The 23,098-nt window shown below is 44.6% G+C and overlaps 2 protein-coding genes across 6 annotated transcripts in view; both read right to left on the minus strand.

Annotated features, from left to right (window-relative positions):
• Positions 1-355: 355 nt before the first annotated feature.
• Positions 356-10,824, minus strand: LOC104048649 (serine peptidase inhibitor Kazal type 5). Its single transcript, XM_009509176.2, has 16 exons — positions 10,695-10,824; positions 10,300-10,319; positions 9,321-9,457; positions 9,090-9,150; positions 8,429-8,562; positions 7,913-7,973; positions 6,750-6,886; positions 6,260-6,320; positions 5,325-5,461; positions 4,812-4,872; positions 3,498-3,631; positions 3,365-3,425; positions 1,962-2,098; positions 1,525-1,585; positions 1,046-1,161; positions 356-545 (listed from the first exon to the last, which is right to left on the minus strand). The coding sequence occupies exons 1-16, from the start codon at positions 10,747-10,749 to the stop codon at positions 500-502; spliced, it is 1,419 nt and encodes a 472-aa protein (XP_009507471.1). The 5' UTR covers positions 10,750-10,824; the 3' UTR covers positions 356-499.
• Positions 10,825-15,537: 4,713 nt separating this feature from the next.
• The window catches only part of LOC135314669 (serine protease inhibitor Kazal-type 5-like), a 45,228-nt gene continuing 37,667 nt past the window's right edge, over positions 15,538-23,098 (minus strand). For 4 of the 5 annotated variants that reach the window (XM_064458582.1, XM_064458581.1, XM_064458580.1 and 1 more), the window contains 2 exons: positions 17,560-17,612; positions 15,538-17,133 (listed from right to left, as the gene is read on the minus strand). In XM_064458582.1, coding sequence (XP_064314652.1) covers positions 16,580-17,133; positions 17,560-17,612 — 607 coding nt within the window. In that variant the 3' untranslated portion in view covers positions 15,538-16,579. Of the gene's footprint in view, positions 17,134-17,559; positions 17,613-20,768; positions 20,833-21,198; positions 21,327-23,098 lie in introns of all 5 variants that reach the window. The other variant, XM_064458585.1, reaches the window with a different exon arrangement.

Raw genomic sequence — 23,098 nt, forward strand, 5'->3', positions numbered from 1 at the left:
ACTGGATATAAAGAAAAATTTTTTTACAATGAGTGTGGTGAAACACTGGAACAGGTTGCCCAGAGAGGTGGTAGATGCCTTCGCAACATTCGAGGTCAAGTTGGACGGGGTTCTCAGAAACCTGATCTAGTTAAAGATGTCCCTGTTCATTACAGGGGGGTTGGACTAGATGACCTCTAAAGGTCCCTTCCAACCTCGAATCATAGAAAGGTTTATGATTCTATGATACATGGCAAGAATAGATTTACCCACATTGGTAGAGCAGAACATCCGTAGAAAAATACATCCGCACTGCTGGAAGTCCCATGTCAGGGAGAAGGGGCAAAAAGAATGAGACATGGCATTAAGACTGAGAAACATTGCCAAATGAGTTTATTGAATAAGTGTTTCAGTAGCTAAGGAAATGAGACAAACTGAAGGAAAGTTGCTGGGGAAGATCAGCCCATGGGAAGTCACATGCAAGGGAGCTTGTCTTCCTGGGCTGGACTCCAGTGCAGACTTAACATTCAGTCATACTCACAAGGTTGAGAGTCCTATTGCTTTTCCTGGTGAGAAAAGGAGAGAGAAGTGTTAGACACAGAGCATATTCAGTGCTGAAGCCCTGTTCCTCACTTCACCAGCCCAAGTGTTGGCTGGTGTTGGGTGGAGGTAACGAACAGTCTTAAAAGCCCAAATACACCCTTTCATTATTATCATTAAAGGAAAGACAAAAGGTTTCACACATTTCATACAATCCAGTTGGTTTTGTGAAGTACTTTCCACATGCCCTGATGAGCTTGTGGGACAGATTATGTGCTGGTGAAAAAATGAGTAAAATATCCTTGAAGTTAACAAACAGGAGGCCACGTACAGATCACAGAAATGGGCCTTTCACATTTTCCCTTAAAATGCAAAAGGCCCATCTCCTTGCACACGTCATGGTGCACTAGAGATGTCCAGTATATGCCCATAAGCAGTTAGTTAAAAATGCATTATGAAAACAGCCCTGCATTCATTGTAGGTACAGGAATTGATCATGAAAGGAAGGGTTTGCTTTTGTACGTACAGGTAGGCATTGCAGAAAACACATCTGTTGCCATATGTTTCGCCATCAGAGCCGCAGTGGGGCATATATTCCATGGTGCAGAAAGAAGAGATTTCTTGGAAGTCCTTGCAATACTCCTGCACACAGAAGGCAGACATGAGTATCTCTGCCTGAGAGCAAACCATGGTCTCCCCAGCATAAGGCACAACACCCCACTGAGAAATAAAACTGTCTGTAACATCATAATAACCAAGTCCAAGTTTCCTCCAGGTGGCAGATGTGCTCTTGTACTATTTCTGCTCACTGCCACATCTTTTCCTGCACAGTTAGAGCAATGGGATGGATGTTGGCTGTTTTACGACCATTGTGAAATTCCCAAAGGATGTCTTTAGGCCTGCACACCACCATTTCCCCAGTTTGTAAACCAGAGCAGAGGACAGTCCCCCATGAGCTTAACCGACACTGGACCTTGCTTTTTGTTCCCGTTCTTTCCCACTCACTTTTGTAACATCCTCTTCACAGCGTCCGCTCTTTCTTTTGCCAACATTGGTGCGATGCTCCCTGGAGGAAGATGACTGTTGTTAGCCATAATCTTCCTCATTACAACCCCAGTGCAAGAACATAACCTCACTCCTGTGTAGCGCACAGGAGACTTTCAAAATAATTAGCTTAGCATTGCCTGCACAGCCTAGCAAGAACATGCCTTTATGGACCAGGCATGTGTCTTTTGAAATAACGATCTCCCAAGTTGATGCATCCCTCTTTGTGGGGCTACAGGGTTGAACCCCATGTCGAACACCAACCAGGAAAACGGGTAGATAAATAGCACCCGTTCAGAAGAGTGTTTCAGAGAGAACCCTTGCACATCACTTGGCACTCAAAAATGGATCCAGCCAGCACCACCACAAATTACCTGGGGAGAAGGATGAGTACTTACAGGTTGTGGGCACACAGTGTACACTCGCTGGCATAGGTGACACCATCGGTACCACAGACAGGATCATAGATCATTGTGCAGACCATCAGCTGTTTGCTGCCCTCCACCAGAGATGTTTGGTACTGGCTGCAGTCAAACTGGGAAACAAAGACGGCAAAAACTCCATCACAGGCTCTGCTCTGTGCAAGGGCACCCAGGCACAATCCCACCTGCTTATGTCTCTGCCTTTTAGGAACTGCCATAGAATTAACTACAGTTATAGATTATCTTATTCTTCATGGAAAACTAGCAATTTCCTTTCATAACCTCATGCTAGAGAAGACTGAATCAAGGGTTGAAGGTAGGCATCACTCATTCAGCTTTGTATTTATCATGAAGCCCCTATACCTTGCTGAACCTACCAGGATATTACAAAAGGCACCACAAAAATAATCTGCAAATCAAAATGGCATGATTATGCACTTCCTGCAAGAGAGCTGACTGTGACCAAGGAGTTTTTCACAGCCCACAAGAATGGAGGGGAGATGTGCTGACAGGCCTTTTGTTGCAACAGGACGGCTCTGAGTGTTGAAATCTGCCGGCAGGACTGACAGCAGTTGAAGCTGATTTACACCAGTTGAAGAATTGGCTTTGTGTTTTAGCACTCCCAGTTTCTCCAGTGTGAGCTCTTCCTCCCTGATTTATGCATCTCACCCGGTCTGAGCACAGAGCGTACTCAGGAAACAACAGAATGACATTTCACAGTTTTTTTGTATAGAAATGAAATATCTGACTCGGGTTGTTGACTCTTTCAAACACATGCTAATATGCTAATGAGATGGCTTTGTTCTTCTATTCCCCAGTGAGCGTAAATAGTTTACAGCTGGCCAAATATAGTTAATCTGGTATTTTTACAAGATTAATTGTTGGTATATATTAGAGTATATTTCACTTACAAAAAAAAAGCATTTGAATCCCCTGGTGCATTAGGTATCAGCATTCAAAACACAGGGAATTTTCTAATCTTTGCAGAACATATTTTTGTAAAATGCATCCTGAAGGCATCGGACACTCTGGGTCCTCTGTATCCCCTTCCCCTATTGCCAAGACAGCCTGCTAAGTTCCTGCAGTAGCTATGATTGACTGCTGTGGGAAAGGGACTTTGTCTTGTAAAGCCTTAAATCATTCATGCTACTTGTCTCATAACTCATTCCTCACCCATCCTCTCCTCTTTCTTTTCCTGACTGCCTGCAGGAAGTGCACAACGTTCTGGCAGCTGGGAGGGTGATATTCACCCGCAAAAGGAAGGGCAGCACAAGCCGCCACCCCCAGTGGAGGCTATACCACCAAATCCAACCAGTGTTTATTCAAGTTCTGCAATCAGCACCACCTCAAGCTCTTATTTTTCTTTAGGTTTCACTTACTTGGGGAACTTCCTCTATGCACCTTCCATCATGCTTCTTGGCAACACTGGTTCCAAATTCACTGGAAGAGAAAGCAGAGTTAAAAATGCTCACCAAGGTGCAGAGTTCTCAGCAGGTGAAGCCCAGGACTTACATGTTATGGGCACACAGCGCACAGTCATTGCTGTAGGTGACACCGTCTGTCCCACAGATCTCTTGCAGGACGAAGGGGCAGGCTGGGATGGCTTCGCCAGTTTTGGTATTGCTCAGGTATGTGCTGCAGTCAACCTGGGGAGACAAAATAACAATGCTGGGTCAGCTGCTGGGAGATGGAAGAGTGCTCATCTGCAGTCTGTCCACTCCGATCCTCCAGATTTTAAAGGCTTCTGCCAGAGGAAATAATCACATCAGTTTTTGAGCTTAGTCTTCCATTAGAAATGAATTAAGTAATTGTAGTTGGGTTTGGTATTGTCTTCTAACAGAGGGAAGAAAGGAAGAGCTGGCCAAAAAGATTATTCTCCTACAGTAGTATGCATGCAAGTTTTAAAACAAGTATTTAATCTAAGGAACCTGATGTAAAGTGCTTGACATTAAGTTCACCTTGACATAGTTAACAGATTTTGTTTCAGATTCTTCAAAACAGCAGCAAGAACAATTTCACCAGCTCCTATTGCAAAAATACTTACAATATATAAAATCTACCAGTTTAAATATTTGAGGATAAATAGACAAACACCTCTTGGAAGTCAGCCTACACTAGCTAAGCATCACTGACACTTCACTGTCATTTTGCAGTTTCCCCAACGCAGTGTCTCTTATTACCCATATTTCCCACATGGTCCAGGAGCAAATTAAAGCAAAGACAGCATTTTAACAACGTGTCTTTACTATAGAAAAATATATTCCAGTCCCTCAGGATGCATGAAATTATTTTCAGTGCTTTAGAGCTGCTCTGCATAAGCAGAATAAATGCATTGAGATATTATCAGCACATATTGTTACTGTGCAGGATAATAAAGCTATTTCTGTATGCATACCTGAGGGCAGATTTTTTCCTGGTTGACCAGAGCATAAGGATTTTTTTAACCTGCCTGTCTAGTGCAGTGGAAATCCTAGCACTGAATGAATACACAGACATCTAACACAGCCTTCTGTCTTCCTCTCCTACTGTGCTAAAATGAGCTACATGGTTCTTGGGCTGCCTCTGATGATTTCTGTTAAGAGATCTACAGTACAGGGACATTTTGTTTTTGAAGTCCCGGCCTGTTCGCATTCTCTCTTACCCTCAAGTACAGCACACTGGCAGCAGCTGCTGTGAGTAGCTAGGGAGAACTGCAGCACCAGCACCAGCCGTGTGCATCACCCTCCATGCATCCAGGAGCACGGCGGGTGCCCTGAGCCCAGCCAGGGTCTCTCTGGAGACTGAAGAGTAGGAGATAGTGCTTATTTTATAACTAGGTACACTTACAGACACAGTTTCCTTCTTGCATCTTCCTTCATGGCTTTTCTTAATGTCAGTCCCATGTTTTCTGAAAGGGAGAGGTTGGTGTTAGCATGCTCACCAGCTAAGCCCTGTGGCACCTGGGTGCCACAGAAAGCAAACCAAACTCATAGCCAATATATATGATAAAGGAGGCATCTGATTGCCTAACGAACCAGCTTCTCCCGGTCATTAGCAAGTGTAATCTTAAGCAGTAATGAATCTATTAGGTGTCCTCACTGTGTGCCATGTAGCAGCCCCATCCACTCTTGCCTCTGCCCAAATACCATAGCCCTCAGTGTGCTCAGATGGAGAGCTGAGTCTCCCCCATCTCCCTGATGAGCACAAACAGAGCATCAGGGAACAAAAATCAAGGTGACAGGGGCTTAGGAGGTTGAAAGAGAATCAGAGACACATCAATGTATTGGTTTCAAAAGAAAAGCCATCTGGAGCACTAACCACGACTGGTCACTCCAAAAGCGTCCTATGTACAGTACTTACAGGTTATGGGCACAGATGCCGCATTCGTTATCATAAGTGAATCCATCTGTGCCACAGACTGGGAGCAGGATCCTCGGACAATATATGTGGGATTTACCACCCTTAATCATTCCTGATGGGTATTGACTGCAATCAATCTACAAAAAAACCAAGAGCTTCAAACCTGGGGAAGTCCTCGTTCTCCAAGAAAAAACCCAATGTAACCTCCCACCACGTCTTTTATGCTGGGACAACACTAGTGCTATGTCTCAGTTCTCTCGAAACCAGGCTGAGTCAGTTCTGCATGAATCCTGTCATGCACAGACAGAACTGCATAGCACTGCATAGTTTGTGAGATGCCAGGTCACTAGGATAAGTAGCTCGGTCAATCCCAATGCAAGATATGCCAGAAAAGAAAGAAAAAAAAATAGAGAAAAATGTAGTCCCCTTTTCATTCTGCATTACAGATATAAACAAAACACAAAAATAGTGAAGGAATTTGGACTTTGCTGATAATGGATTTGAAGAGCATCCTCGAAGGAAGATCTAAGCCCAAACCAACCAACTTCCACATTTATGTGTTGGCATGTCCTAGACACCAGCTCTGGGACTTCTCAGCTGATACACTCAGACCAAAATTTCAGGTGTGCTCCATATACCAGAATATATCTCCACCCCAAAGGTTGGTGTAAGTATGAATTCATAATGAAAACTCTGTGCCTAGCTCCCATGCAGCCCATCTGCCAGGGCTGTGCAGGCAAGGATGGCCCAGAGGACACCTGCCTTGGTACAGATGGGATTTGTAAGTATCCTCAATGCAAGGGGCTGACAAGAGTTAATAAACATGTGGAGAAAGCCAAGCTTCAGGCCAGCTCACTTGCAGAGTAGATGTAGCCTCAGAGAACTTCCAGTTTATACAAATAAGAGAAGAAATATACCTTATATTGGACACTTACCTCGGAAGCCTCCTGTCTGCATTTTCCATTATGCTTTTTGCCAACATGGGTGCTCTGTTGTCTGGAAGAGAGAAACAATAAAGTTGAGGAACTAAATGCTTAACCACTTGGCCGCAGTCACATGCAAAATAAAGCAAACCACGGCTTCAGACTCTGTAAGAGCTTATCAGAATAGCTACATTACTTTACTCATTAACAAGCTCATCGCATCTTCTCATACATGCAATTTAAAGCAATATTCTGAATTATTCCTTCCTCTGCTCAGTCACTGCCCAGCCACAGACTAATCCAAGGAGCTGCCATCTGACTTTTCAAGGTTTCCCCTCATAAACACAAAGAAGATACCAGAAGGAAACTCAAGGTAAACCCAAAACCAATCCAATTTCTAAAAGTCTTGAAGAAATAGAAATAAGCAGAAATGCAGAAGGATGGTTCTCTGGACTGCAAAGTATTGCTGGCTATTTAGGAGTGCTCTGTGGATGGTACTTACTCATTGTGGGCACAGATCCCACATTCATTATCATATGTAACGCCATCTGTGCCGCAAACTGGACGCAGGATGTCTGGACAGGATATTAATACTTTGCCATCTTCAGTGGTTTCTGTTGGGTACTTACTGCAGTCAATCTGTCAAAAGAAAGAGAATTAGCTCTAATGGAACCCTTGTTGTGCAAGAAAAGTAGATGCAAAACTTTTTCTTTCTGTATCCCAGCCTCCGTTGTTTCTGCAACAGGACAAAGCCCTGATACACTGAAGCTAAAGCTGCAACCAGAAATGAGCTCTCCGAATATTGTCCTAGTTCTCTAGGAGTCAAGAAAAAGGACTATCTTGGAGAAGGGATCCTTCAGGCAGAAGAACCCGTACAAAAGTTTGGGCCCATTCTCATAAAAAAGATGGTTTTGAGTTTAGCGGGAAACATTTTTCACCAGCTGGAAATCTGACTAGTACTGTTTTGGTTTGTGTTGGTTTTCTCCCCACTTCTCCAGCTCTGTGACTACTTATTACTTCAGATTCCCTGTAGCTAAGCACAGGGTTTGAAAGCATAGAGAAAAAATGGTTATCAGCTGGGGAATGGACTTTCTACACTCCAGAATTTTGATGCTGAAATATAGAAGCTTCTTTTCCTGAGGCACCAGACCATTGGCCTTCTACAAATACACAATAAACAATACTCTATAAATACATATACTTAGTGTTCTTATGAGCCTCACTATGTTTGTGAAAGCAGCCAGCACAGAAGTTTTTAATCCCTGTTGTAAAGCGTGGAAACGCTTGTCATCTCCAGAAAGAAAACTGCCAACCTGCACAGCATGTCGGCAAGTGAAATCTTGGGCCTCCCCTTCGCCTGGGCACAAAAGACAGCTTAGTACATAGGGAAATGAGTTCTGCAGCACTGACTCACTGCAGCTTCTCAATTCATATTCATCTCCTTTATCTTCTGTCAGATTGGTTTGGTATGCATAGGATGACCCTCTCTTTAGAGTAGGGAGGATGCAAAAGCCACCCTCACTGGGCAGAAAAGCAAAGCATGGACTGGGACCCTCGTAAGCCTTGTGACATGGTCCTTTTGCAGTTTCCTAGGGAAATCTGTGGGCTTCTCAGGATTCTATGAACAGCCCTAAGAGATGGATTTTTTACTTCTATTGCACTTACAGGGGCAAAGTCCTGCTTGCATTCTCCATCATATAACTTGCTAATGTTGGTGTGATGTTCTCTGAAAAAAAGAAATGCTTTGGTTAGGAAGCCTTCAGAATAACTTTTCCCTTTATACTCTAGGCACTGGGATGAGAAAGCAAGGTCCCATCCACCTTGTGGGACACTCCCACCACTTGAATTGTCTGAATGCTCCCCACTGATGGTAGCAGCAAATGCATGGTATTTCCATACCACATGGCAATTAAGTGTTAAGACTAATTAGGTATTAAGACGAAGACTTCGATCTGCTTGTGGTTCTGCCCTGGGTTGTCCTCTGGTTCTTTTGTGATTCCCGTCATGAGCACAGACAGAAAATGGGGAAGAAAACTCAGGGTGACTGGAGAATTACAAGGAGCCAGCTCCAAAGAGACCTACAGAGACAACAGCCTTAAAAACTAGTGATTTACAGAAGTTCTTCTGAGAGCCTTAACTATTGCTAATTATCCAGAAGGATGTTCTATGAATAAGACTTACGCATTATAGGCACAAATCCCACATTCGTTGTCATAAGTGAAACTATCTGAGCCACAGACTGGTTTCAGTATCCTTGGGCATGCTACCATGACGTGATCATCTATTACAACTTTTTGGTGCTTACTGCAATCGATCTGCAAAAATACCAGGAATGGGGAGGGGAAAGGAAAGAGAAGGGGGAAGCCAACATATTTTCAATATAAAGATATAACACTCTTACATAGTCTTCTTACTCTCCCTCAGCCTTTGGGGAAAAATCCAGCATCAAACTAATTCCATTATCAAAAGTGTAAGCCAGGGTCAGTTCTGTGGGAACTGTCTCCTGCTAAAAAACAGATGGCATAGCAAGGACTGTGACTTAAAATTTGTGAGGTCCTTCATAAGACCCTGCTGGAGCTGTCCAGGTGGTGAAATCCAACCTTCAGCCAACACAACATTTTCATTTTATTCCCAATTACAGAGGCTAGAAGTCTGAACTCAAAAAAACACAGAGACATGGTACCAGATAGCCCATAAACACTCTCTCAGCTTTGGTTATCATCAGGTTTTAACTCCCTTTGGGATGTGCAGACCAGCTGTGCACAATCTGTTTTCCTCTCATGTGATGTTTGAACTGTCCCCTTTAACAACCATCTGAACTCTTCCATAGACTTTGTCTTACTGTAATAGATTTCAGCATGCATTCTCCATCATGTGCCTTCTCCACACTGGCTCCCTGTTTCCTAGAAGAAAGCAGACCTGTGTCAGTCACAGAGCAGCATTGCCTCAAGGCTGGCAGCATCAGCACCCAGCTGCTGACTCTGCCCAGTCCACCTTTGGAGGATGAAGGTGCCACCCTTACACCTTGAGCCCCTTGCCCTGCAGCTTCTTCTGGGTTTCCAGCAATACTGACCTGTTGTGGAAGCAGATCCCACACTCGTTGCTGTATGTGATGCCATCAGTGCCGCAGACTGGCTTCAAGTTCCTCGGGCAAGCTACCCAGGCCGTCCCATCCTTGCTGATGCCACTGGAATACTGGGTGCAATCAATCTGTGAAAACAGCACAGGATCAGCCCCAACATTGGCTCCCTCATGGAAAGAAAGCCCCATGCAGCCTCCCACCACCACAGCCACAGCGCCTGCAGCTCCTGCCAGGAGGTGAATTGGATGTATTATCCTGAATCTGCTCAGGCAGTCAGGAGTGAATCTTCTCTACAGAATTTTCTGATTGTGCTTTCCTGCTGGGGTCTGCGGGATGTAGGGCACAGAGGAAGGACTGCTGTGGGAGAGAGGGTGCCTAATGAATGCAGCTAGTAATTGGGAGCCCAGCTGTACACCAGAGCCCCTCAGCCCAAAATCTGATTGTTTCAAATTGTGCTGCAGTCTCTGGTGACTTACAGGAGTCTCATAACTGCGTGGGAAGAACCTGCAGACAAATCCATCACACAGACACTGTGTTTTCCTCTCTATGATATAGGTATAGCAAACCTATGCCAGGAACACAGTTCTACAGGTCTTACCATATAGAAAAAGTATCAGAATCAGTCTTTGATGCTTTCGAGCGTATCACCTTAAGACAGTATTCCTCGTGAGGAGGTAACCTACTGACTTTGGCTTGGAGTAACTGAAATACGTCTAAGAGTGAATATAATGGAACTGTATAATTACTTCCACTTTCCTAATTTTATTTAATGAACTGAAAATATTGTTTAAAAAAATGGGGAGCCTTTTACTTTCCCGTGAAATTGGTAATATCATTCAACCATGCACTAGCAAATGTTATTTGAACAGCTAAGCTTTCATTAGATTTAATCCACTTGCTCATCAGGTAATTACATAATGTTTCTACTAGAAACCTGGAATAGAACAGAATAAATAGATCTGTAGCTCACCTCAACTCCAAAGGCAATACCTGAAAAAAAAAAAATTGAGACAGAACAGAAAATATTGATATGCAGAGAAGATTATGTAAATCTTTCATGAAACTGTTACATTCAGTGATTGTTGTTGACTAGTATGGAGTTTTACATTATGCCAGTAAACGGTCAGAGAATGTATTAGAAGTTACTAAATAATAAACCAAGATGATAAAAACAGTCGCCTGTATGAGGTTTGCCAAAACCTTGGTCTTGAAGTCTAATTTTTTTGCTATACTCTCTCAGAAAGAATATTTCTTAATGGAATAAGGCTCTCCTCCATGTTAGAAGACCCAAATACTTTTACTGAAATGAAAATTCAGCTCTGATTCACCTAGATTGACCTCTGCGATATCTCAGGAAATACTCACCTAAGAAGCAGCAAAGGGCTAGAGCCGCCCTCACAAAAAGCCCTGTTATCTTCATGGCAGGCAGAGGTACTGTTCCACTACACCCTGCTATCTCTCTGTGTGTGGGAGAGGAAGATTGCAGGTAGGAGCAGGAATATATAGCACACCACGATATCAAGTGGTCCCACCTTATTAGGTAATGCTCCAAGCCTGTCAAAGCCAAAAATATGTTTACCTAGCTCTAGGTTTCTAGCTAATGATTGACACAGACATGTATGCCAGGAAAGGGCCTTCTGCATGGCTCGAGCGGAGCGTGGAGCATGGCAGGACACCTCCTCTCCTGGATGGCTCTGCCTCAGCCCTGGGCTGCCCCTCACAGCTGTGGCACCTTGCAACTCACCTCTACCCTGTGACTGGCTAAATGCAATTAAGTCTTTCTTCTCCTCTATAGTATTCAACTGAGCTGCCAGCTGATAGCCAAAACCCTTGTTATTTAACCACAGAGCATGATTTTGTACTCTTCACTGCTGTATTTCATCTCAGCTTAAGCCCAGGCCGTTTCAGCCCAGAAGGTCACCCAGTGCTCCATGGGAGAAATCCTGCTTTTTTTTAAAAACAACAAAAAAAAAAAACAAACAACCCAAAAAAACCCCACAACCTCAGCAGCACTCTGCTCCACATGCCAACTTTTTCTGTACTACAGCAAGGAACAAAAATATTAAGTCTGGTCCTAAAATCCATCTTTTTGTCTGTTCACCGATAACTCCCATAGTACGCTCTGCTCATCTGCTACCACCTCCCCCATGACCAGTTCCTGACCCACCTCACCAAGCCTAAGTGACGCCATCCCACAGGGCAGCAGGCCAAATACTTTTAACGTCTGCATAGACTAGATGTACTATATTTCCTTTATCTAGGAAGTCAGCCAACTTTGCAAAGGTTGATATCAGCCCACGCATTGTTTCCTTCGTGAAAATTTACTGTGTACATTATCCCTTTACGCTGTGTATCTTTAGTTTTCTTCAAATTTCTCCCAAAGGTTTGCCCCCTATTAAGGTAACAGAACTTGAATTGGTCCTGAACATGGTTTTTTGTCCTTTATTTAAAGATATTTTTGGCAATTCTTTGGACTGGTCTCAATCCCAGTCTTCTCAGTTAGGATCCTAAATTCTCCAAATTTCACACTAACTTTTAATCTTTTGAATCCTGTACTTGGTAATCAAAATCTTTACTTGCAGATCTATTTTTGACATAACTTAAACAGAGTGAGCTCATGTTGAATCATCCCAGTTTTATTTTCTAAGAGAACATAATCTCCAACATCTTTCTCACTTGAAAAGCAAATACACAATGACACAATTTTGGGGATTACCTAATGGAAAATTCTATTCACTTTTGTATTTAGGAGCTCTGCTAATATTAGTAGTTTGCAGTGTGCATCTGCAAAGCTAAAGTCTCCCCAAATACCAGCATTTTCAGCTACGTTAATCTCTACTGACATTAGAGAGATCTCCATATATCTTTTCCTTCTCCCCCCTCATCTCAGCCCCAATGTTTCCTGTCCTGTCCCTTATCTCAGCTCCATCAAGTGTCAAGGACTCCAGACCTTTGGACCAATGCAGGCTTCGGCTACAAGGACCTCTGTTCATCCTGATTACAATATCCATCTCTCAGGGCTTATTCCAGCCAAGACTATCATCAATTAATGCTTCCTGGCAGAGGAAAATGTATCTTGACAACTTAATTGCCAGACTGTAAAAGCTGTCATGGTCAAGAAAATTTCTGCCAGTGTCCACAGAGATGACACCTGAACCTTATCAGAAAGGAGATATTATTTACAAACCAAATCTGCAGTTAAAATAGTTTGACTCAGCATGCTCTGTCAAGATCAAAGCAATTTTCTTCCAGCTAAGTTATTAAATTTGGGGAATAGTTTGCAGTAGGGGATAGATTAGAGGGACAGAACATCAAACACCTGTCAAGGATCTAGATAAGGAATTGGGACCCAGGAAACATCACCACAGCAATAGCACATGCCTGCTGCGCCTCACCTTGGACGAGGCACATAATGTTCAGCTTCAGGCTCCTGCCTCACGCACAAGGAAGATCTATGCTGCGACCCTACAAGCTAACTGCCTGCTTCTCAGAGGGCGATTCAGCAGAGCTTTTCCCACCAGCTGTTTGTCTGGTGGGAAAGCAAGACAGAGCCCTTTCACAACCTGCTGCAACTTCTGGTGTAACACATCCCACCCAGGCTGGACAGGGAGCTGCATGAGAGGGAAACCTTTGTTGTCATTGTGTATTTACATCTTTTTGTTTGTGCAACCCCCACTTGCAGTTACTCTGTGTTGACATCTACCTTTTTATTTTCCCTTTGCTGAGCACACCAGGAGAGGGTGGCTTTGCAAAGCCCACCTGGCCAAACAGCCCGTACGTGGGCACTCTACTCCTTTCTTCTCTTCTACTGCCTCTCCAGGTTACCCCTAGTCACAGCTGTGAATCATCTGTCACCATTTCTGCAGAATTTCACTGACATGAGTCAAGAAAGGAAGCAACCCCTTTGAGGCCAGAAGGCAATAAAGCCAACTCACCTGTTTCCCAGAAATATAAGTAGAAATTGTCTAGGCTTCCCATCCACAAGCCAAGTGCACTGTTGTTACTATACCTAACGCCGAACAGTTTCTTTTGGGACCTTCAACATCAAGGCAAATCACAAATTCTTATCTAGATTTGTAATCTGAAAGTAGTTGCATCTAAATCTTACTGTTTTCAGTGAACGACCTTTGTAGAGTTACTCATACCTTCATGCTGGGGAAAGTGTTGAAAATTCTTGTGTTGTAGTCCTGGCAGGAGGGCTAGGCAGCAGTAAGACTCCTGCTACAGACTGGAGCAAGGAGGTCTCAAGCAAATGGCCTAGACAAGAGCTCCCTGTAGTAGGGAGGCCCTGACAGGAAAGGACAGATGTGCTAACAGATGCCAAACAGGAGCCTTAAGTAGGGGAAAGAGAGAAGCCCAATCCCCAGGATAAAAGCAGATAGGCTATAGAGCAGCGGTTAAGATAATCAAGGTGAATAATGCTGAAACCCCAGGTGCCCATAGGCAGCAGTTGCTTGGTGGGATTGAGTGTCACAGGGATGCAGGGAAAGTCAGAGAAGAGAGCTCTGCAGCAGACCCAGAGGGGCTTCACCGCACAAACAGCATCAGGCTTTCCACATCACAACTTACTCAGTTTTTAAAGAAGCAAATACCCCTAAACTGCAGGATTTCTGGCACCATCTACTGTAGCAGACAGAGAGGTCCCCTGGCTGGAGCACACCACGCTGCCATGCATGGGCTCTCCCTCCATGGTGGCTGTGAGTGCAGCTGGGAGGTGGTGAGCTGAGCTACCACACTCCAAAAGGACAGACTGCAGAAAATTGAGAAACACCACAGTGAGTTCAAGGTCTGCTGAGTCCACTGCCAGATTCAACAGTCCTCACTGCATACCAAGAGCAGCATTTGCATGCCCTGAAGAATTGCATAAGTACCTGACACCTTCTATGGAAGGAAAAAAAAAAGGTGAGAGATTCAAGGCCCCTGCAGACAGTAGTTTAGTTCAAAACCCAGCCATGTTGAGAGGCCTGGAGACTGAAGCTGCCAATTCATAACACCAGTTCTGCAAAACCTCAGCAACTGCTGTGAATCACATGGGTTCTGTGGATCTTGGCAAGAGTCACCCTTAATAAAGTGTAATTTACAGCAAACTGAAGACTCCCCATAGCACTTGTACATTTCCAGGTTTGAGGAGGACTGTTTTGGCCTCATTACTGCGTTAGAGGACAAAGCAAAGGGTAACCAAGAACAAATGTAAAAGAAAGGGTAATAAATTCCCAATACTTTTTTAGCTTTTGCCTCTTTCTTTCCAGGAACCTCACAGAAATAATGCATAGCATCACTCACGCAGAGTCCCACTGGAGCTCCACCACACGCAGCGCTGCTCAGGAAAGACATCGTTGGCAAGCCCTTGGAGCAATCTACAAAAAGGGGTTGAAAGCAAGAACTGACAGGGCAGGCTGCTGAAAGCAGAAAGGAGTTAGCATTGCCACCACTGATAGGGCTGTTAATGACAGCGCAGGTGGTTTTAGCAAGTCACTGTCCTGCACCTTCTTGGTAAACAGGTTTGGAGTCTGATTAACAGTCCCTTATTGCCAGCTGCAATTTTTGTGGATGATAATTTCTACTGGCATCAGGAGAAATTCAGAAGGTGCTTCTAGGGCACCATCTTCATCAGTTCATTGCTTTTGGAGCACAGTTAATGCAGGTTTTATGGGTGATTATTTCAAAACCTAAATACTTAAAATCACTACAAATCATAACAGCTTTCAAGTGCACTGATTTTCTTTGCAAGAGTTTATTTTAAGCCAAAAAATTGTGCACTGCTTTTATGAAATCATGTAGATGTTCCTGCATATGATTTTAGCTGGAATCAGTGAGCAGACATCATAAGAGAACATTTTTACTGTCTGATAGGCATCATTGTTGGGTTGCATAAATAACATTCAAGAACTTACTTGTTTTATCACAGCTCAAAGGCAGAAAAATTTGGCATCCCCAAAACAGCTAACCAGGACCAAACTAGTGGCTTTTGCCCTGCATTACTGTACTTGGTGAGGGGATTTTCCACATAGAAATAGACAGTAATAATTTATTTCTAAATCATAGTGTTAGCTCATATTAGAAGTCAGCATACAAAATGTTAACAACTAGTTATGTCAGTCTGCTAATAGTAAAATCATCTTTTACTATTAGCAGAAATAAAACCTGCTGCGTGCATAAGCATTTTGAGAGTTAATGAGAATCAATTTTTAACTACAGTAGGAAAAAAAAATAACTGAAAAAAAACCCAACAAACCAACCTATCTCTTTGGTGGGAGTGAAATTAATTGGTATTGGGTAAAATCCTGCCAAAATTCTGTAAGAAAGTCCCTCTAGCCTTATCTACAATAGAAAGTGTTTACAGATCAGGTCACAGCTAAAATGGACTCAAACACTGTGTATGTTCACTCAAGGTCTTCTGGAAATGTCGTGTAATAAAGTTTATTCAAATAAAGAATGTATTTGCTTTAAGTAACAGCTATAAAAGAAAGTACAGGAAGTACCTGTAAACTGCCAGCAGATTTTTGATAACCCACCATCACAGTCTCCTCCTTTGCAAATCCCACCCCACTCTAAGGTGTTGCCCCAACTAGCGAGATGAACCTTCAGCTTGAAAACCTAGCTTCATCTTAAGGAAGTCTCAGACTATAAACAAAGTAGAACCATCTGTAAATCTGTACATCTCAAAAAACACTTTTCCTTAAATAGCTTTAGCTGTTCAACACAATGGAACTTCTCACTTCACCATCTTCCCCATAGCACCATAAGCCCAAAGGACAGACCCCTCCCTGAAGGAGATGGCTCCTGAGATGGGCACTGGCTGAGCCCTTGAGCCCACAGAGGCTTGTTTGGGAACAAAGTTCAGGCCAAGGCAGAAGGGTGACCCAAAAGCACACAGTAACGGTCTATGGGCCACCAAGAGGACTGAGCTTTCTGCTTGGCCAGCACTGCCTCAATAGTGACATCAGTGCTTCTGCCCTCTCAGAGCAAGAAATTCTGCTGGCCAAATTCACACCCTCAGATCCCAGAGACCTTCCAAGCTGTGTCACCAACACCAGCTTCAATGGGGCAGGGCCTTAGCACACCATCTAACACAACCAGTCAAGGTGTATCTAATTCCCAAAGCTGCTCAAAGTCTTCTAGATTTCCCAGTGCCTCAGCTGAGGTTGGAAGAGGACACTTAATGCAACAGTTAAACTGCCAGCCCAATATCTGGGGTGCTTTAAAACCAGTTTTTCCTCTGAGGTTTCCAAATGTAAACCAATTAAGTCTCAAAAAACAGCCCTCTGAGGTAGGTAAGTATCTTTTAATGTCAGTTTTACAGGAGAGAGAAAAGGGCTAAAAGGGCAGTGAAGTGATTGAGCCAAGCCCCCACAACAAGACAGAGAACCTGATCCCCAGTCCCTCCCCACAAAACCCCAGACCACGCTCTTCCTCCTTGGGTCCAACATCTTTGCCAGGTATTTACAGCAGCTGGCGCACCCAGGGGCCTCTGCACTTGCTTGTTGCCTAAGGGACACACAGTGTAAAGCTGGAGTGGGGAATCCATGTGTCCCTCTCACAAGGCTTAGTGAAGAAAAGTGACATGAAGCTGCTGAGTTATCTTTATTGTAGAAGCACGCTAAGACACAGTGAGGCAGTAGAGACCACAATGGCATGCGTGGGGCAGACCTGGGAAGACACCGCTGGGTCCCCACAGCCCTTTGCCCTCCACCTGAGCAAGGATGGGCCCTGTTCACTGCAGAAGGGGATGAAGACAGCTCTGGCAGTCCTGGGGACTCGGCAGCTCCCCTGATGCTCAACATCAACTCTTCCTTTACTTGCCCTAGGGTGACAGGAGGCAGACAGTTTATTACTATATTCCCAAAAGGCAAAGGGACATGAAAGGACCACGGGGAAACATAAAAGCTGTGATGGTCCCATGCTCTGGGTGACCCCTGCCTCCCCATGATCGGGGACAACAGGGGGAAACAGTCCTCCCTCCTCCACAAGGACAGCTTGGCTAAAAAACGGGCTGGCGAAAAGGAATGGGCAGAGCCCACCACTGCAGGCACTAGAAAGTTTGCACATTCCCATGGGCTCAGTCCCACCATCCCATCGCTGCAGCGAAAGAGAAAAGCACACTGCAAAGCCCTTTGCCCCGGCCGTGCAGCCTGCCCTGACAAGGTTAGACACTCCAACCCTTGTGAAATACAGCCTACAGGGGACAGGCTGGCTGAGGTAGGGTAAATCGCTGCCCCTCTCTCCATACCTTTAGTCACAGATGATCCCTGGTGTTTGCTGGCAGTCTGAACTCCATTACTTCTGGAAAGAAAGAAAAAAAGATAAGTCCATCCCCAAGCATGACTGTGTGGCACTGCAGAGCACTAGTGTCTGAGTGACTGCCCCTCTGACCAGCTCAGCAGCCACAAGAAACAACTACGGCAGAGCTTGGCACCAGGGCAGGCAGGTTGGGTAGCTGCCAGCCTAGGAAAACAAGACTAATTTCAGGCTGACTAGGTGCTTTCCACACCTACTACCTAACTGGAAATTATCCTGCTTTTTTTTTTTCTTTTTCCTTCTCCTGCCACCTTAAAAAAAACATGACAAAATAAAGAGCATTGTAAGAAAACTGGGACTTGCCCATTGCAAACCTTAAACAGATAACTCCCAGAAAGAGATTTAAAAAAAAAAAAAAAAAAAGAAAAAAGGAGGAACTGGATAGCTCCTTTCTTCCTGACCTATTGACTAATGTGGATAGACTGGTGACTCTTGCATGGGTGATTTGTGGAAAAAACTTTGAACAAGGAATGGCAAGATATGCAACATTAAAAATGAAATGTACTGCAAAGACCCACAATTAAATTCACCCATATAACATCGCACTGCAGGACCTAGTGGCCAGCTAGTTTCCATTCATCCACAGTAAAGTGGCATGGGATCAAAGGAATTTGGTTACAGCACAGACGTTGTGGAGAAGGTCTTGGGCCAGCCTGAGGGCCCTGGGACAGGCTGTCTCTGCAGCAAGGTTTTCCATCACAGCAGTACATAGGTACAACCCGTCAGTGCGAGATCTGTCTTAAACCACGCTGCTCTCATCCCTTCCTACAAGCATCCCTCCCTGATAGCAATCTGGTTATCAGGCAGGGAGAGTTGCCAGAAACACCTGGAAACCCAGTAGGAGCTTCGCAGGCAGGAGTGGATGCAGACAGTGAGCTGCAAAGGGATGAGGCAGCTTGGGCACACATTTTGTCAGGCAACCCAGCACCCTTCATGAATAATTTCAAAATACAACTCAAGGAAATACTACATTTTTGAGTAACAATTTATCTTCTTCCAAAGCTTAAAGAGAGGCCTTTGCATTTTTGTTCTGCACATTGCAACTGTCTAAAACCATTTCTGATGCCAAAAGCACTGCTGGAGCTGGTTTCCTCTGGGTTTTAGTGGCATATATTGAGTGCCTGGATCTTCAGTAGAAAAAAAGAATTCATTATACTGCAGGCGACCATGAATTTCCATGCTGAAAATAACATTGTTCTGTACATTGTTCATAAGCTTCCAACTGAGAAACAGGGAAAGTCTTTGATGGACTCGAAAGGTTTTCCAAGGAAATGGGCTTCCATAAATTCCCAATCTCATTTTTCAGGTGACGTAATATACAAAAAGAATAAATCGTTGTGGACAGGGCTTTATATTCTGCATTTTTTTGCCCCAGGGAAAAAAGCTTGTCACTTTCCCTTTTAATTGTATCCAACTCTCCTCAGAATACTTAACATAGCTGCAAGCTGTCTGACTTTCAATTAGAGGAATAAACCATTTACTGCAAAGGCCTGAGAACTATAACAGCTTGGTAAAACAGTAAGGAATTCCAGACCAGGCACAGTTTCGTGGGAATCCTCTCTGGTTTTCTGTTGCCATGGTATACCCAATCCTGCCTGTCTTGGGCAGTGTGAGGACAGTCACCAACAGGCCTGCGTAGTGGCTGGTCTCCCTGCACTCCCAGAATACATGACCCAAGAGTGGCTCTATCACACTAAAGGTTGAGGCACAAAGGCCTCCAGTATGACCACAGGCAAAATTACTTCGCTCTGCACTACAATTTCTTCAACTTTAAACAAAGCTGAGAGCGCTCTGTTGCGTTACAGAAGAGGGGAAGAGGAGCTGGGATGTTAATATTTTAATGTTTCAGGGATCTGCAGACATCCTGGCACGGGGCAGAAGAAGGCATGGCATGATGCTACAGCATGATAGCTATCCCACAGGAAAGTTCTTCCTTGCCTACACACACATTGATACCAAATTCAAATTCAGAAGCCAAAGCTCCCATCCAAAGACATTACAGAACTTCTGTTTGTCTGGTTCAATATTTTGATTCTCTCCAGGTTTGGAGAGTGGAAACAAGGCTCAGTATTTCCCTGAGGATGAGAATTCAGCTTCTCAAGAGTTCATGCCAATACAGAAGACAGTCCTTCCTGAGTGTTACAGGGCATCCTGCACACTGAAGAGACATGAACACACACCCTGGCTGCAGCCCAAAGTACTGGAGACTGCCAAGCTGCCACGGCTGGGAAGACAGGGCACAGCTGAGAAATATTGAACTCATTTGTTATATGGGTTCACACAAGATGTCAAGTCTCAAGAATTTTCCCCAAAAGTATGCCACTTCATGAATAATTTTCATTTCCTAACCATCTCTCTGGATGTTATTTGGGAAATGAGCCCTTTATGGTTGACACAGTTCTAGTCTTTCTGGCCTCAAAGCCCCCTAAAGAAAGCCACATGTTTTCCCAGACATGTCACTCTCCTACACTACAGGCTAGGTAAAACATGGAGACCATGTCCAGGTTATATATGAAATCCAAGTCTGAACCTGTATTTAAGCATCTAGACCACAAGCACCCCACTCCTGGGGCTCTAACAACCCCACCACAGATGCAGGGGGCAGGCTGGGTCCTTAGCATACACTTGGAGTGAGAAATGGGATGCCACACACAGTCAAGAGACACTTCAGGTGGCTGTTCTCTTCACCTCTCAGCAACATCCCATTCCATGCCAGGGAGGGGAAGAAGAGACTGGGGCCTCCAATACTTCTCTCTCAGCCTGTGATACAACTGAGCCCTCCCAACCTGCAGGGCTCCTCCAGCCGATGCTAACAGCTCAGCTGGTGAAGCATGCTGCACCACGTCTCTAAAGAGCAGCCACAGACCATGGCTTTAATTAACCTGTTAGTTCACTTAACTTGTTCATTCAATTTACGTGTTAGTTAACCTGCCTACGGGGTCAAGGTGTTGAGACCCCCAGCTATTGCTGAAGAGAACAGCAGGGCAGCTGGTGACTGGCTGCCAACTACTCATTTTTCACTCTCCATTGTGGCTGCCTGGATCAGGCCCCCACGAGCTGAGATAGTGCCAACAGGGAAGTTCCACAAGGGGAAAAGAAAAGATTGATGTTTCCCTGGCCCAGCTGTGGCATGCCGCTTACCACTTCAGGGGCAGGCTTTCGGCATTCACCTCGGTAGTTTACCGTGATGTAGTTTGAAGCTCTCCTGCAAAGGGAGGACAAGACACTGCTTATTATTCACTCACAATGCCACAGCTCTCTGCCATCAGCATGACAGTCCTCTCTGGACTCCTTAATACTTTGATGCTACTTCCAATATGGTGGCATTTATTACTCCCCAAACAATCTTATGTTTGGGCAGAAAGGCAATAGGGGACTAGGGAAACTTGTGTATCTTAATTAGCTGTCATCAGATTAATCTCAGGCATTTTGATCTACATTTGCTTAACAGCAAGGCACCAAGGACACACTTGATAGTGAGTCATGATATATCAAAACAAACACTGTGCTGCAAAAGACACTCGGGAATGGTGGATGGCCCTATATTACTGAAATCTCTCCGCCTACTCACATGGCAGCTGAACACAAGTCACATTCATTTTTGTATGTTTTCCCATCAGTGCCACAGACTGGTTGTGAGGATTCGCTGCAGAAAATCCGTCCACCCTTTACCCCGTGCAGAATTCGATCACAGTCCAGCTGAAGAGAGAAAGAAATCACGTTTGGTGCTGGTTCACTTGCAAGACCCTCTTTTCCACAACTTAAAAGCGCTTACAAACCAAGACTTGCTCTGGGGTCCCTCTGCCCTGCAGCACATCCACCACGCCTCCAGCAAGGACAGGCTTGTAAAGAATGTCTCTTGCTGGACCAGCCAGCCAAACTTTTGGGAACAGAGCCCTCCCTGCCTGGCACAGACCTGCTCATCTGACCCACCTTGACACCTTGGTCCAGGGCAGGTTTATTTCTGTCACTGGGAATTCACAAGAAGATGAAAACTTCCGCTACTATCCCTAGTCCATTTCATCTCCAAGAATGAAGATGAAACCAATTGGCCAAAATTATGGAGAAAACCTCTACAGCAGACTCCTGCATGACATGCAGCACAACTTCTGACACCCACTGAGTTCAGAGACACAAGCATGTATGAGCAGCTATGACTAAGGGTGTCCTCCTCTTTCTTCTTGAGCATGACAACAGGAAAATTTAGATGCAGCTTTCCTTACAAACCACACATGGAACAATCAGGACAAACTCACAGCAGAAGTAGTGGCTTTTGGGGACCCCAAAAAGCCTCTCACACTTAGGTCTCCACCCTACAAGCATGCTGGGTCAGGTGTTTGCAGAGTCATAGCAAATTTCAAACAGCAGAGGTCAGAGATGCCACAGCCTGTTCTCTGGCACACACAGCCCCTTCATCAGCATGGCCACTCGCCTCTGTTCCAGGTGAGGAAAAAAGACCAAAGATGAAGTCACTAATGGGTTTCCATCCCCTTCTCCAGGTGCTATAAAACATGTTGCAACAAGGAGAGCTGCAGCTGGGATGGAAAGGACATTTTGCCTCCTGTCCCACCTGGAGATGACCATTTGGCACAAACTGATAGTTTATCAACAGCACCACAGGGCAGGAAGCACTGCAGGGAAAAGAAGGTTTTGTGCTGGGCAGCACAGGGGATTCAGTGACATTGGGGTGCTGTAATGCACCTGCTGGTTAAACATCACTAATGTCATTAATGTGCCACTTCCTCTCTCATCTGGGTAATTACCAATGACATGAAGGCAGACAACGCTGACCTTTGTAATTCACTGCTAGATGCCTTCCTATACACCAGACATTGCTGCCTGCGGTACAACCCATGTGCCTGCATTACTGGCCAGGGGAGGCAGCCACCCCACCAGCAGCCCCACATATCACAGGTCCCAGCAGCCAATGCCACCACTCCTTTGGCTCTGGGGAATGGGAGCTGCCTGTGACAAAACCCACAGGTGGCCCTGGAAAGAGGAGAGGAGCAGATTTGCTCTCTGAATCACCTCTCATCAGTCAGGCTCATCAGTATCCACTCCTCCAGTGCTACCAGGAAATACCACTAAGCCCTGAAGCAGACTAGAGTTATTACACCTCATGCTTCCTCTGGAATGCATCAAAATTCCTGTACCTGAACCACCTGCCAGGATTTTTTAAACTCAAATATCCCTTTTTTAAAAGCAGTCAGTGACAGAGGCTTCAGAGAGTTAAGGCAGTTTGTAGTGAGGTCCCTCCAGCCCCACAGAAATATATTGCTTATCCCTTCCAAAATGTTATTTAAAATAAGGGTATGCAAACACTGGAGGGATTTAAACATCAGGTCATTTTTTTTAACCATCCTAGCTCTTGATAACACCCTGTGACAGTGAGATCCACAGTTTAGTCAGCCTTTTATGGTAACTTAATTTCTCTTATTAGTTTCATATTTTCCACTTTTAGCTTTGTTGAA

This window comes from Phalacrocorax carbo, chromosome 8 (assembly GCF_963921805.1).
Source record: "Phalacrocorax carbo chromosome 8, bPhaCar2.1, whole genome shotgun sequence".
Classification (NCBI taxonomy): Eukaryota; Metazoa; Chordata; class Aves; order Suliformes; family Phalacrocoracidae; genus Phalacrocorax; species Phalacrocorax carbo.